The sequence below is a fragment of the Myripristis murdjan genome, chromosome 4 (genome assembly GCF_902150065.1).
Source record: "Myripristis murdjan chromosome 4, fMyrMur1.1, whole genome shotgun sequence".
Taxonomy (NCBI): Eukaryota; Metazoa; Chordata; class Actinopteri; order Holocentriformes; family Holocentridae; genus Myripristis; species Myripristis murdjan.
Window position 1 is genome coordinate 11,897,665 of NC_043983.1, and position 15,858 is coordinate 11,913,522.

General features: G+C 43.1%; 1 protein-coding gene across 1 annotated transcript; it reads right to left on the bottom strand.

Moving 5' to 3' along the window:
- Nucleotides 1-249: 249 nt before the first annotated feature.
- Nucleotides 250-15,599, bottom strand: sin3b (SIN3 transcription regulator family member B). Its single transcript, XM_030049039.1, has 19 exons — nucleotides 15,092-15,599; nucleotides 13,758-13,864; nucleotides 13,035-13,188; nucleotides 12,446-12,826; nucleotides 11,729-11,884; nucleotides 11,175-11,303; nucleotides 10,883-10,972; nucleotides 10,553-10,671; nucleotides 9,895-10,108; nucleotides 9,642-9,758; nucleotides 9,193-9,431; nucleotides 7,963-8,146; nucleotides 6,528-7,464; nucleotides 5,398-5,567; nucleotides 5,090-5,263; nucleotides 3,289-3,381; nucleotides 3,065-3,159; nucleotides 1,880-2,078; nucleotides 250-1,631 (listed from the first exon to the last, which is right to left on the bottom strand). Exons 1-19 carry the CDS (start codon nucleotides 15,200-15,202, stop codon nucleotides 1,395-1,397), a joined length of 3,906 nt encoding a protein of 1,301 aa, XP_029904899.1. The 5' UTR covers nucleotides 15,203-15,599; the 3' UTR covers nucleotides 250-1,394.
- Nucleotides 15,600-15,858: the final 259 nt, after the last annotated feature.

Sequence of the window (15,858 nt, forward strand, 5' to 3'; positions counted from 1 at the left end):
ATGTTACTGTCTTTATGTCAAATCTTTATCAAGGTTATCATTTATTTCCTTGTGCAGAAGGACTCATCCAGATTATGACTGAGGAGAGTGAGGCTGACATCTGACTATCTTGTGTAATCATTAAATTATTGCATAACCAGAGTTGTAGCTCTGTCAACAAAACCTAAGCGTTGCATGAGACCATGAGAACAAGTTCAATGCGCCCACTAAAATAGCTTTTCCAAGCAAACAAAAACAGACTTCACAACATTTAAGAAGGTCACAACTAGGTTGTTTATTTCATGATAACTGATACAGGATAAATGTTATACATTCTTTTTTAACACTGATATTTTGCTTTTATTTTCAATGTCAGTATGCAAAAAAGACAATGCAAAGTAAACATTTGGTGAAATCATGAGCATGATACATAATTTGAATGCTTTCATAACATGAAACCAATTAATTTTAGACTCCTTGTCACCCTGGTGATAACTTGTTTAGATTAGCTACAACACAAAAAAGAAAAAAGAAAAAAAAAAAAAGGAAAAAAATGACCAAAAAAAAAAAAAAAAAAAATCAAAACATCAAGAGTTGGCTGACAGCAAACACTGTAAAGAGCCACGTGATCTTTAGATGCATCAATCAACATATTCATGTAAATGCATATATAAAATACAGAATTACCATTGTATATATGCACATACAGTACTTGGCATACATACAGACAAAATGAAGAGAGCAGGACACACATACATACACACACTTACCATATCTCTCTGTATAAACACGCATAAACCAACCAACCAACAAGCAAAAGGCTCTGGCTTTTGAAGCTAAAAACTACATTGGACTTAAAAAAAAGAAAGAGACATTCACATTTCCAAAACAAACTCCATGATCTCATAATCTCCCAACTGACCAACTGTCTCTGTCCAGCAGTCTGATCAGCTCGCACCACTGATTGACACCAGAGAAGCAATGACGACGATGGTAACGCTGAGGATGAGGAAGAGCTCCTTTTGTGCCGTGTACAACTCATCACAAGGGGAAGGGGGTCTCCTCTCAACGAGTCAATCAGGGCCAAGTTCATTACCTCAGTGTCTCTCATGGTCCTATTCTCCACAGCGCTCCTCTCAGTGCGCACTCATTCACTGACTCACCGTTAACTGGACTGGTGTAAACAGAAGCCTAGACCGTTTTCTCAATGTTTCCACCGGGCTTCTGCAAATGAGTTCTTGCTTTCTTCCTTCCATGAGGTAAAGTGAATGAGTGTGCACGTTGTGGAGGAAGGTGGAGAACTGGGACTGCAGCTGCACATGTCTGTATGTAGTGTAAGAATGTATGTCCTGTATGTTCATGCATTTATTTGTGTGTGCGTGTGTGTACATATATGTCCATCTCTATGCGGTCCTCTAAGGCGAGGCAGGGGGTTTGCTACCACTGTAATGAACTTGGTATCTGTTAACTGTTTGCCCTTTCACCTCAGTAGACAGACAGGTAGTTTTGCAGGGGATCATGTCCTCTTCCTCCTCCCCCAGTAGCCAGTCCTGGACCGCGCGCTCAGCTGATGCACTCACATGATTGGCCAGCCATCCCTGGTGCCACTTGTCGAAGCGTTCGTGCTGGCTCACGGCCACTCTGTGCTGCGACTATAGAAGAACAGAGGCTGTTAGAGCTGATCTATAAGACATACAGACCCCAATGAATGTTTACTGTCTGGCAGAAAATGTACAAGCATGGCTTGATTTCCATTACACAAATTACCAGCCCCATGTTCCAATTGAGACATCAAAAGGTTTATTTTGGAGTCCCAAACATTGTATTGTGACATGGAAATGAATAATTTCCAAAAAAACACTTCAGAAAAATAAATAAACTGGCAATGTCTGCACTCTACCTTTCTGGCCTTCACGAGTGCCCCTCGGCGGTACATGTAATCCTCAGAGTTCATGACAAACACCATCTTGTGGGTGTTTAGTTTGAAGCGGCAGTCCAGGCTGCCAGCGTTCTCCACACCCAGTTGGCGGTGCCACTCTCTCCTGCAGCGCATGGCCTCCACCTGCCGCACCTGCCAGCGCCGGAAACGACGCAGGTTTCTGCAGGAAATGACACAGGATGTTGAGTTCACAGACCGAAAAAAAACCTCCTCCACTACTCCAGTATTGTTCTGGTTTCACACGGGTGGGATAAACAGGTCCCTACATGCTGTCCATTTTAAAGTTGACAAAATGATTTTGGCTGTTCCATTTGATGTGTCCTCAAAGTGGCTGGGTGATATGTCATCTAGACCTAATTCATGTCAAGGTGTGACGATTTTGATTCTAAACTGAAAATCCATTGGAAAGAACGTTTGACTTCGACCTTCGAAATCACAAGCAGGTTTGAGATTCTCCCAGTATTTTTTTTCTCCCTACTGCTTTTTCATCCGAAAGAAGGGATAATACGGAGGCACTACATGCACTTCCCCTTCTTCAGTGCTTGGACGGAAAAACAGCAGGAGTAGCTATGACGCTCTTAATCTAGGGTAGCCAGTGTGGTATATTCCACACACAAAAATATGGTGGTTATATCACACTTGTTATAACCACGTTTTAAACAAGATTTGAAAATGTAAATGACAGTTGTCAGGGCATAAAACCACTGAAGTGTTGATCTTTACAATCAAAACTCTACAGTCTAACAATGACATAACTGTCAATGCTGGAAAAAAAAAAAGATAAATCATGACACCCCTATTGTACATCCTCACAAATAATATAGTGGCAATGATTCCATAGCAATACATGACAATATATAATCATGTAAATTGGGACTGATGCAATGCTTTTCCAGAGTTTTACTCAAATTACAAAACTTTTATAATCCTGGATAAGACTGCAGTCATGTTTTCTTTTAGCACCTTTCAACATCTGTGTAAGGCGCTCAGCAGATACTACTGAAGGTGCTTTACAGATTAAACGCTGCATTGACAGTGTCATGGGAGATCAAGACAGATGAGAGATCATCAGTTATACAACAACTGTGTTTACCAAAGACAGCAAGCTTAAGAAACATCTCTCTACCGTGTTAAACTCTCTCCTACCTGGGCAGAAATACAGGTTTGAAGAAGTAGCCCTCTGCCTGAGAACACAGACTGGACTCTGTTCCTACAAACTGCTCCATGTAGCTGGACAGGCACTGAGGGAGGAACACACTCATCATTAGTAGCAGCCCACAAGCACAGTTTATAATCAACATTTAGGTTCAGTCAAACCGAGTTAAGGTCAGCCTGTCTGAAAAGGCTGACATTTATATGTGTATGTTTACCTGAACATCTAGAGGGTCATCAGCCTGAGCCTCCTCCGTGTCCAGAAGCTCGATGGTCATCGTCACATGACCTTTGTTTTGGATAAACATCACCTGATGACACAAAATGACAACAAAGTCAACCCATATTGAATCAATGCATAAACAGCCACTCATGTCAATACAACGAGATTAAAGTTGCTAAGGTTTCTAGAAGTGCAGCTTTTACAAAGGTCGTGAGAGAGTCACTGCTCCCTTCAGGTCAGTATGAATTATACTGCATAGGAAGTGGGACTGCTTCTAGGTATCCTGATGCAAAGGTCTCTACTCTCTAGCACTGAAATCCCATGAGAAATGAATTCTGAAATTATTAATAGTTATAAAATAATAGGGTTTAGCTTTTAAACCTAAATACTAATAAGAAATGATTATGGGTTTTCTATCATTTATCATCTCCTTGAAGCAGTTCTAAAATTGCAATTCTGTCTGCTCTCTATGGTACAATATTACATGGTACTGTTTTCTATCATCTTAAGCTGGGACACACTAATATGACTGAACAGACTGTGAAAAAACACAACACACTTGACAACTGCGTCACAGAGACTCAAACACCTGACAAGTTGGATTTGGGGATCCCACACAGAACCAAGGCAACAATCCTGCCCACAATTTCTGCATTTTTCCCTCTCCCTCGTGCTCAGCGCTCACTGGTTATTGCCAGTCTCCATTCCTATTATTGAGCAGCTCACACTAAAATGTGAGGAGTCATCTAGGTTTGAGTCATAAAACAAGCAATATGGTGGAGTATTGCTATTATTCCTACAAATAAATACCCCCAAATGTAGACAATGCAACGTCAACAGGACATATTTCCACTAACACTAAAATGGAGTTTATTCACAAAATTTTTCGGCTATTCAAAACACCAGTGGTAAACCTCAGGTTTTTGCTGTCAGTCCTTCAGAATCAAAGAGCAATGGTTTCTCCACTGAGCACTATTCTGCATGAACATTCAACACTCATGCAGCCAGAACCCAGCTTAAGAGGAGGCAGATACCAATTTTTCCATCAACAGCAGCCTCAATAAACCATTATGTAATGCACATGCATAATGGCCGTAATCAAAGCCATGCCCCAGTGTTCACAAACTGGTCAGCTATCTATCTACATTTATGAGCTCAAATGCCCCCCTTTGACTGAAAGCAACAAGCTCAGGCACTTTCACTGGGGGCTGTTCAAAATGTAGGAAGACGAACACTTCAGTAGAAGTAGACGAGGCAGATTAAGGTAAAGTGTGTACAAAAAACAAAAAACAATGCACTGAGAATCAAAACCTGATGGTATATAACAGTGTTAAAGTATCCATGGGGTGATCTGTCTTTTACCTTCTTAAACCACATATACTATATAGATCATCTGTTCAATTGAAAATTAAGGCAAAATTATCTGTTAATTAGCCTTACAGTCATGTAATGTGTCCCCAGCTTAAGTCATTGCCCTTCAGCAGTTATTTATGTGTGGTTGTCTCTATTTTTCCATTCTATAGACCTTTTTCCACAGCAGCCATTCTGACATGAAGTGCAGAGTAAACACAGGAGTTAATGACATTAATTACGATTCTATTCTACCGAGGTCCAACAGAGCCAGGTTCCTGCTATTGTTCGTGCTGGCTCACTGGAAAGACTGTGCTACACTTAAATGGAACAGAACCTTAATTAATGTCATTAGTAACACCTGCGTTTACCTGTTATTCATGTCAAAAAGGCTGCTGTGAAAGACGTCTATTGTACTACACTGTTTTCCTGGACTTTGCCCTCACCTTGAAGCAGTTCTCTTCAGCCATGACCCTCTCAGCCTTCCACTGGTAGCTGGTCTCCCAGGCTGCTCTAACACACTGGGAGGACAGGTTGCCCCCTGCCGCCCCCCTTTTTCTTTCAGCCAAGTACAGATCAGCCACCTGCAGACACACTTCATCGCTCACCAGGTGCTGCAGCTACAATGACAGAGGGCAGAGGATTAGAAATTGGCAAAAGAAAAATGTGGAGAACAGGTTAGTACTTTGAAGGAATATGTGAATGGTGCATTATCATGCTCTGTGTGCTCACTGTAATAGTAAATGCTGCTTACCTGCCGGATGATGTTGTGGATGAGCTTGTCAATGGTGAAGCCGATGTAGGCATGGATGGTGAACATCTCCCTCAGTGTATCTTCATACTGTGTGGACTCCAGATTGCCATCCAGCAGGCTACGCACCATATCTAGAAAGGCTGGGTAGTACTCCTCTAACTCCACCTCACCTGTGGAAAGTAAAAGGAAATTACACTATTGTGTTCATAACTGACATTACTACATTACTGACCAACTGTGTTTCACCACAGTAATATCATAGCAAGAAATGCTGGGAATATTCTTTAAGCTCCATCTCATCTGAGGAGGACAGGGAAAAAAGATCCTTTGTAATAAAAGATCCTGTGTGTGACTACACGTCTGGTGGGAAAAGGAACAGTATGCTACACCTACTGTAATGACGACTCACTTGGGACAAAACGGTACACAATACTACACTTAACCAGGGCATATAACCAGGGCCAGTACAATATAATAACACACTGCTATGATAAAAAAGCTCCTAGCAAATTTATTCATGTTCCATTGTCACACTTTGAACACTGGAGCATTCGACACCTTCTTGTTCCAAATGCTGACAAGGCATTCCACATACCAGTGTCCAAAAAAAGCTTAATTTGCAACAGTCTTTCTAGTCACCTGGAACATTTCAAACAAGCCTAATCCTGTATCATGTGGCCACACGCCATGAACACAGGCTCATTTAACTTTAAGGGAGAGTTAAGAATGAATCAAGCCCCATTACGCAAATAAGTCTTTTTAATGTCCTGAATCAAAGATTAAGAATCTGTTTAAAATAAGATGTCACCATCTCAAAATGTGCCTTTTTTCCCTATGGTGGGTCACATATGGCAACAGGTTGACTAATTTTAAAGGATTCCATTCCCTCATGCTCCCTCCAATGGCCATGTAGGACCATTATTGTACTGCTTCTTCTGTCTTAATTTATATTTTACCTGACAAAGGCCTTCATATTTTTCAATAGAGCAAGCATCATGCCTACTTTTTTCCTCTGATTTGCATTTCTACCAGCAGCATCTTGTGTCTTATACCATCTGAGCCCAAAGTTTTTATCCACTGACTGATTTTAGAAATAAATACTTTTACCAGATCAGATCAGCTATACTTACTAGGCTGTTTGAGGCGTAGCTCCATGGCGAGGTCACAGGCCTTGTCCCTCCTACCCTCCGCCATTAGCAGCCTCTCCCTGCTCTGCTCGGCCCTGTGCTCCAGCAGCTGACGCTCTGCCTGACGGTAAACCCTCAGCAGCCGCGAGCACAGTGTCTGGTGCAATCGCAGGAAGAAATACCAGTTGTTGTTGACGAAGAACAGGTTGTAAACACCATCCAGCTCCTTCTGGTGCTCTGCCTCAGGATCACGCAGGTCCACCTTCTCCCCTGGTACAGCTGAGCCCGTCTCCATAGGGGTCGAGGAGGGGGTGGATCCAGTAGTCCCTCCAGGCTGGCTGGTGCAACTGGAGGTGGTGGAGGCCTCTGTGTCTGCAGGTTGGGGTGGGCTGCAGCGTCTCCGCCTGGACTCACCGTTCAGCTGCTGCTGGGGCTGGGGCTGGGACTGAGTCTGTGACTGGGACTGGGCTTGTTGGGGTTGAGACTGACTACCTGTGGTTCCCCCTGTTCCTGAGGCATTATTAGAATTACCACTTCCTCCTCCTCCTCCGCCTCCTCCCCCTCCTACTCCTCCTCCTCCCCCTGCTGCTGCTGCTGCTACTGCTACTGCTGCTCCACCTCCTCCTCCTCTCTCTCCACCCTCCTCAGGCTCGGGCTCCTCATCTGTCCATTCTTCAGTATCGCTAAGCTCGCCGCGGCGGGCAAAGAACAGGTCAGGGACAAAGTGCTGGATGATGCGCTTAATGTGGTCTTTGTCGTCTTTGTGAATGGTGGGCTGGCGTTTGACATGGTAGATGATGAGTGAGGCGGCGTCCTCCAGGATCTGCTTGTCCTCATAGGTAAACACCATGTGAGGCTCACTGGATGAGGCAGAGCCGGAACCAGAACCGTTGCGGCCCTGATGGCCCACGCCGCCCTCCTCTGTGCTCTGTTCCTGACGCTGAGGTGGAAAAGAAAAACACAGAGGGTAATTCAGGACCTCACACTATTGATGATTTTGAAAAGTGAAAATCATGGGTTTAAAATAGATTACATAGACCCTCGAGAAGTGAAACTACCTAAGGAAGACCATGTAAACCTTATCACCTAAACTGCAGCTGCAATATTCTTCTATGACAGCAGTGCTATACAAAGAAAATGAGAATTGAGAAACTACAGAGTACAAGGGAAGCATGAAAAAGCTTAAAAAAAAAAAAAAAAACAACTTAGGCTGGGCCTTTTGACAGGTTTAGCATACACACTTCAAACTGTTAAACATCAGAAAAACAGCATCAAGGCAATGTGGATGTATAACCACGCTCCAGGCCAGGGTATATTAGCTCACTTCATCCCACCTCAACTCCACCTGTAAACCCCCCTCTAATCTACCAAAGAAAAGCATGATTTTATTATGAAATCTGTGGTGTCAAGCTTGCAGGTAAGTGAAGGTGCTATCTACCTCATCATAGACACTCTCAATCTCATTGAGGAGACTCTTTGAACGCAGTGCCTTCATGTCATTCTGTTTGAAGTTGACCCCTTGGTGGTCCAGGGACTTGAGGTAGGCCTTCTCATACTGCTCCCTCCAAATCTTATTGAAGCCTTGCTGGGCCTCCCTCCACTCCTCCTCCTTGGCTTTCAGCCTGCAGAAGAGGACACACCTGGGATGTAGACGCTTCACACAGCACAAACCATACTTTCGAGTGTGTCATTTTAAATGTGTGCGTCTGTGCACCTGGTCATGCATATGGCAGTTTGACTGTAAGGATCCCAGTATCTGTGGGAGGGAATGTGTTAGTGCCTCAGCATGCATCTGTTACAGTCTGTGTGGGAGCCTGCCACATGTAAAACATTGTCCATGAGCCTATGCACGATATAGAAAGTAGACAAAACACGATGTTCAACACAGCTGTTATTGTTTTGATTCACCATTGTGGACAGGATGCACAGAGATCAGTTCCTGCTGATACAAAGACTCAGTCAAACCCTAATTCTGCCAACATATCAACATTTTCATCACAGTATCACTTTGTTAAAAACTCCTGCTGGCAATCATATTGAAATGTGCTGTGAACTGCGGCAGGCTCCTTTCAAGTACAGACTTTTGATATGACAGTGAATGTAATTGGAGTAATGTGTTCGATTCAGATTAATGGCAATGCATGCACATGTGAAAGTATATAACTGGCTATGTACTGGATTTGTTACAAGAAAATAAAGTGATGTATAAAGTGATGTATGTACAAGAATTTAAAGCCATTAAAACTGAAACAAAAATTGTAATCCTCTGTCCTTAAGACAGGTAGGTAAGGGCAACATGCTACAGTTGAGTGTTTTTCTCTTTCTGTGAAACTAAATTAAATGAAAATCCAGTGAAAAGGGAAATTAGTGATTTTCATATCGGCCATCATGTGAATGAAAAATCACAATACCAGTTATTGAAAAATTCTGAGTATCAGCCCTGATTACAGTCTGCTAATCGGTCAATCCCTAGTGTTAACTGCCTTGAGCATATGATTTAATAGAGTTGAGATGACACTGCAGAAGCTGAGTGGAATCTGAGTGGATATGAGGAGGCAACAAAAAAAAAAAACTAGCTTCCAATCTGACCTTCAATCCATGAGTATTTTGTTTTTTGAAGAGATCTGAAATGATACCAAACATCAAAGAGAAAAATGACAGCCCTGACCTCTTGAGCACCACAGGCACAGCGGTGGCAGGACTCCTCTTCAGCCCCTCGATGATCTCAGGGGCCTTGTCACCATAGATACGGTAAACAGCGCGGCGCTGGATGACTTCAGAGGTTCCACCCAGGCAGTCATCTAATCTGAAGCGGTCCTGGTCCTCGGGTGAGAGGCGGGACAGCTTCTTCTGGACGCTCTCTAGAACCCGAATGGTGGCCAAGTTTGTCTCCAGCACCACGTCCAGCTAGGGAGAGTAATGGACACAGACGTTTCAGAAGGAAGTCATTAGCTTGACATGAGTGTGTCTGTTTAAGCTTATGGCCACTTTTAAGAAAGCAGGGTAACAATTCAAAACAGTAGAAAGGTATAAACAGTATGCTGTTTATACAGAAATCTTCTCAGTTGGCAGTTTTACAAAGAGGCATTTATACCTAAATCGAGAGGATGTGCCTACCTCAAACCTTTCATCCTCACAACGATGCAGTTGTTCTTCGTAGGGAGTCTTCTTTGAGCTGACAAAGGTGGAGTCCTCTGACCAGGAGGGGAATGACACCCAGGTGTCATTCAGCACCTACAAACACACACACACAAACACAGTTTATCTTTAGTCATCAACAGGAAAAGCCTCTCAAGCAAATTATTTCTCACTGATAAGCAGTTTTATCACTTTCTAATTAAATACCAAACAAGCACATGCACTTATCTACCTCCTTGCATATGGCAGTGCGTCCGCTGCATTTAGGCTGCTGGTAGGTCTTGGGCAATGCTCTGTAGCTCGACCCGAGGCGTTTGCAGGAGGCGTAGTCCACCTCGCGGCCCCCTCCCCCCTCCATGTAGCGATCGGACAGCCCTGATGCAGCATGAGAGAGCTCTTTGTCCCCCAGAAATGACTTGAACTGTGTGTACAGTTCAGGAAACTTCCTGCAAGGAGATAGAAGGAATCATAAAGATGAATGACACATGAATAAGGAGCGCCACAGGGAATCATAAATGTTTCCCATCATAATAATGACACTAGTTTGGTGTGGATAGAAGTCAACATCAAATCATATACACCAGTTACATTTCATTAAGAACTAAGTTAATAATTTATTTCTTTTAGATACAGGTATACAGACAGAAAACAGACACTATTTTGATATACAGTGAAAATTTAGTCAGTTAGGTCCAGACAATAGCTCAACAGTTGCTGTTGTCTTTGACTGCCATAATGCCAATATGCCTCTTTTATAAGAGCAGATAGCACTGTCTGCACCTTCTATATATTCATTGGAGCCATTGGATCCATCCAGTAACCACTTTCAATTATCAATTCACTCATCCAGCGACACACAATCATCCATCTCAATCTTTCCATCCACTCACCCCAGGAAAGGAGTGACTAGCTGTAGCAGCTCAGCTCCCGAAACTACTTCCTGGTTAAACAAGGCGATACAGCGCAGGAAGTTCTCATACACTTCCTGGCTTTTAAACAGACGACGGACCTGTATAAAGTGTAGAGTGACAAGAAGTCAGTATTTCTGGTGAAATGGGTTAGACAAGTCATATGAATCAACAACAGATCAAGAAGGACATAAAGACAGCAAGAGAGGAGAGGGAGAAAAAAGGAATTGGGGTGATACTGGGTGAAAGGAATACTGAGAACAAAGGAAGGAAGCAATCAAAACATTGCTGAATTGGAAATGGATGACTCACCTTATCAAAGAAGGTAAACTCTCGCAAGACTCCATGCTTGCCAACTGAGGCAAAGGACTGATCTTTGGTACAGGAATACTTCATTTTTTTCTGAATTAAAAAAAATTGAAACACTTAATGGTGCGTCATTTTAAACATGGAAAGTCATAAAAATGGGGGCATTGTACCTGTCCTGTTAGGGACAATAACAGTGTTTTGTGCAGTTCAAAATTCATAATATCAAGAATGCGTATGTGCTGGCAAATTTCCTTTATGCTTCAGACAGCAAATGAGCTGTTTCAAACAACAGTACCTTGAGAAGAGGGGTCATGTGTTGAAGCAGCATGGGCCTGGGTCTCTTCTTGCTCTGTTTGGTTATAATATCCTCTTCCTCCGGCCTTTTCAGCTGCTCTTTCCCCCCTGTTAGAGAGCTCCCTGTGAACTACAGGAGAAAGAGCATAGAAGCAAAGGAAAGTTGGCCATGGGCAACATAGAGCTCTTTAGACTCGTCTGAATTTTTATTTCTGATGAATGCTGCATGAAAACCAACTGCTTTGGCATTAATTTCTGGATCTTACAAAACACAACCTTGACTGTTGAATAAGACTTTCATGAGCATGATACAAAAAATAATGCGAGTGAACACATGAGAAACGGCAGTAACAATTAATGAGATGTGCATCCAAATGTTCTTGAAATACTGTGGTCAAAAGAAAAGAAGACATTCCTCATAACATCAGCAAACGATTATCAGTGCCAAAACTGACCTGTGATCTTTGACGTAACATTTTTTTGTGTTTTTGTGTGGTATGTTTCATTTTGATACAGCAACATGATTACTGTCTACATCTACAGCAGGTGACTGACCAGTGATCTCTTGGCGTCAGGCAAGAACTGTCCAAACTCAGCCAGCAGATCTTCCTGTCCCTTGAAAAGACTGGCCACCTTGGAGAACACCTCATCCTCTGTCATCCCACTGCTGCCTCGGCCGCCTCGACTCTCTTTCACCTCCAGCTGCTCTTTCTGAGAGGTGTGAGAGGGACAAATCGTGCTCAGTGCAGAACCAAACCCAATTAGACCAAACAAAGCCAAGTAGCAAGCCGAGTGGCCTGGTTACACATGACCAATGGTCTTGCAGCAACAGACACAAACACTGTCGGTGGCTTCTAAGGAACAGATTGCTGTGGGGATTTGATACTAGACAATAATCTTCTACCTCTGTCCTTCTTTTCTGAACATGCACTTGTTTGCTCTCCTCCAGAAATTCTTGGTTTTAAATACCATAAAAAGCAAACGGCGCTCAGGTGCTGGCTGAAATACTATCAGCGTCAAAAGTCTGTTATTGCTAAAACTCTATGAGAACACTCCAATTCTTTCCGACAGAGCAGGAGAAGAAAACAAAAGGATGCAATTATAAGGTCAATGAGTTTAAAAAAGACTATAATTTGAATATACAAATGTTATCCTACTAGAAATCAACTTAAATCTCAATATTTCCGTTTGCCAAATATATACCACCAGCTACCTATTTCCATATTGCAAATTGTGCATGCCATATTTCAACTCAAGGTATCTCCAAAGTACCTGGTATGTGTGGAGAATCTCCAGGAACGCTCTATAGATCTCTGGGTGGTCAAGGAAACGATTCTTGATCTTGTTGACGTAGCTGATGGCACTGTCAAACTCTACAGGGCTTGGCTCTGAGGTAGGGGGAGACACAGACGAGGTGGGTGCCTGACTCTGGCTCTCTCTGCTGGTCAGGGGAAGGGAAAGTCTGCTGGGGGGCTCTGGAGGTCCCGTGGTGGTGGTGGTGGTGGTGGTAGTGGTGGTGGTGGAGGAAGACAGGGTCTCTGATGGGGCTGCCATGACTTCGCTGCTATGGCTGTGACCAGCCTCAGAGTGGGAAGCAGAGGTTGCAGTCACTGCAGGGCCGGACAGACTCTTCCCCTGCTGGCCTGGGGACACCTGAGAAGTGATGGACGTTCAGCAGTGTGATGTAGATGCACATTAATCAAACAAAGCTGTACATAAGCTTTTTTGGATAATCTTTGCCAGTGCCAAATGACTGTCAAGATTAGCAGTAAAGAATCCTGACACATGGTGTTGCTATAAAATGCTAAATGTGTTGTTCTTTGACAACTCATTCGACTCACCTGTGAGGGGAGGATCTTACCTGGGTAGAGAAAGGAGATTGAAGGAAAACCATCCCATTCTTAGGGATTTCTATCCGATACCCCGGTGGCAGGAAGGCATTGAATCCTAAAACCAGGTCTGGGTGTCCGTGGAAGAGCTGTGACACACGGTTTATAACCCCTGGTGTGTCAATGCTATTCATGAGAACAGGCAGACATTTTTAGTGGTGAAACATTTGACAGAGGAGGTGCTTGCAAATAAGATTAGCCTCCCCTCCCATGTGCTGCATGAAGACAACCAGCTCACGCTCTCAAACAGATGGTTCAAACAGGGTCCTGCGGCTTAGTGTACAAATGAACACACTCACTAGAATGAAAGTCATTTATCCCACACTTCAATTTCTAGATATGATCAATTGTTGGCTAATCACAATAAGAGGCTTTAATGCAATTTCGTACTGATCCAAACAAGTTAAAACACACTACACAAAATGTATGATATTTACTCAGCCTAATTACACATGCAAGTTGGACTATCTTGTGACAAAAGAGCACAATTTCAGATAATTTGGTATTAAGAAGCCTCTCATCTGCTTAAAAAACAGATTACTAAAATCAATTATGACTGGTCATAGATTAAACAGAGGATGTTTGATTGCTATGCCAAATGCAGTTAAGCCAGTGCTGAGTCCTTTTCTATCTATTCCTATATTAAAGTTTGCTGTTCTGTATCTGCATTTTCCACATAAAATTGTCATAGGTACCTCTGTGACTTGAACTCTTTCATGATGTCTAGAAACTTGTTGTATATTCCAGGATCATTCCCAAACCGTATTTTGACTTGGTCCAGATATGACAAGGCATCTTCAACCTGAGCACAGAAGCAAAACACACAGACTCAATGCAGCACCAACCAACATCACACTCTCGCCTGAATATAAAGAAAACCATCTCACAGATACATTGTGCTGCTTGCGGTGCAAATACAGAAGAAATGCAAATCCAGTCCTCAAAAAAAAAAAAAAAAAAAAACTCCAACAGGACAGCAGCTTGATAACGTATCTGTTATCTAAGCTTCATAGCTAATAATGTTCCCATGCACGATTAACTTACAGAGGCAAATACTATCGATTTCCAAGTGTCTTGGAGGGGCAACAACCCGACAAATTTGCATTGCAGCATTTTCTCGATTTCATTTGTACAAAAATAGCACATGAACCGCTAACGCTCGGTGTCCCCACTGACTAGTGAAGTGTTGTTATACCAACAAATACACTAGCTACTGCCAGTACAAATAAATAAATAAATAATCGAGTGTATACAAAAAAAACATGAAGGCGCTTTGATTCGTTGGAACATAGCTTTAATCACAACCTCCATGCGACGATGAAGACAGAAAAAACAGTTTGTCCACACAAAGCCTTGTCACAAATACTCTGAAGAGAACTGGGGAGGGTTAGCTTAGGATAGCTAATGTTAGCCAACAACCAGCGATTTAACAATAACTCCACAGCACCACCGACTCGGATACAATTTAATACAAGCTGAATACGTGTAGTTGGCTGTTACGGCTGATAACTAGTCAACAGTGGCGCGCTGGCTAATGTGAAAATCATTCATTGTGAAATAGCTACTACAATAACAAAGAAATTTTCTCAGTGAGGCTGCTCAACTGAACTAGCCGCTCTTAGCTAACCAGGCTTGTGTCCTCCACTTTGTTCAGGGTGGCTGAAAAACGAACAAGGAGGAACTTCCAACAACCGATGTCGGAGTTAACGTTAGCCCACCGCGGCTATTACCGACACCGAGGAGAAGAAACTACCGTTAGCCGTGTCTCGACAGTCACCGGGCCAGCTCATTTATCAAATCTTCCGTATAAATCTAACCTTACATGTCACTGCGTTCAGCTGTCAAGCAATTAATTACTTTTAATAGGCCAGCGAGCTAACAAACGCTAGCCAGCCATTCTTTTCTCACTACACTCTGGGTTGTAAGAGAAGAGAAAAGGAAAGCCGCAAATCCCATGCCATGATCTGACGAACAAAATGGTTCTGACTCTGTGAGGGACTTTTCCCTTTCTCGTATGCGCTTGTCTTACCTTCAGTTTTTGGAAGTGCTGCTGTTGCACTTGCTTTTGTGTCACAACGTAAGGCTTGTCTTGAATTTGGTTTATTTGCTTGGCGGTGCTGTGCGCCTGAATCTTCGCCATTATCCCGGCGACAGGAGGCTTTGAGCCACTACCACAACTTGGAGAAGGGAGCTTCGGTGTATCTCTTAGTTGTTGGCTAGCCGACAAATCTTCCTCTCGGTCGGGAAGCCAGCCTGCCAGCGACGTCTGCCTAGCTGGACAGTCTCCGCACAACGCAAAGGACGGAAAATCCACCAGAGTGCAAGCCGATGACAGGCAAGCTGCTACTCGCTACCACTTTGATCAAACATCATTATCGCTTTAAAGAATAACTAATAGCAAGCTCCGACAAGACGAACCCACGGAAAACAAGCTTGGGGGACAATGGTTGCCGTTTATCTTATTTAAAATAACTATCGCCTGTCTCTTTAAATTCGGCGGCAGCGGTCCGTCTTGGCGTCCGGAAGCCCGAGTACGGGTGGGAAAAAAAATGAACTGCGCAGCCGCATAGAGGCGGAGCCGAGTTCACAAGAGATTCAGATTGTTCCACACCCCCTTCACTGCTACAAAGAAACAATGTTACTTATGGCAAAAAAAGGAAAAGAAAACAGATAGATACTAAGTTCGTTTTATCCACAATCACAAGACCAATGAAGTTAGCAGCCTCAGCGAGACAAAACAAAACTGCGATAGTTACGGATCTTTATATTCACACCCAGGCGAGGTATCGGCAGGGA

What these genes read in the sequence shown, in the direction of transcription:
- sin3b (XM_030049039.1), bottom strand. Translation starts at nt 15,202, where the DNA reads ATGGCGAAGATTCAGGCGCACAGCACCGCCAAGCAAATAAACCAAATT. An exon ending in AAAGAGTTCAAGTCACAGAG is followed by an intron (nt 13,189 to 13,757) that starts GTACCTATGACA and finishes TCTCATGAATAG; the next exon opens with CATTGACACACCAGGGGTTA. An exon ending in TCCACAACATCATCCGGCAG is followed by an intron (nt 5,264 to 5,397) that starts GTAAGCAGCATT and finishes CTGTCATTGTAG; the next exon opens with CTGCAGCACCTGGTGAGCGA.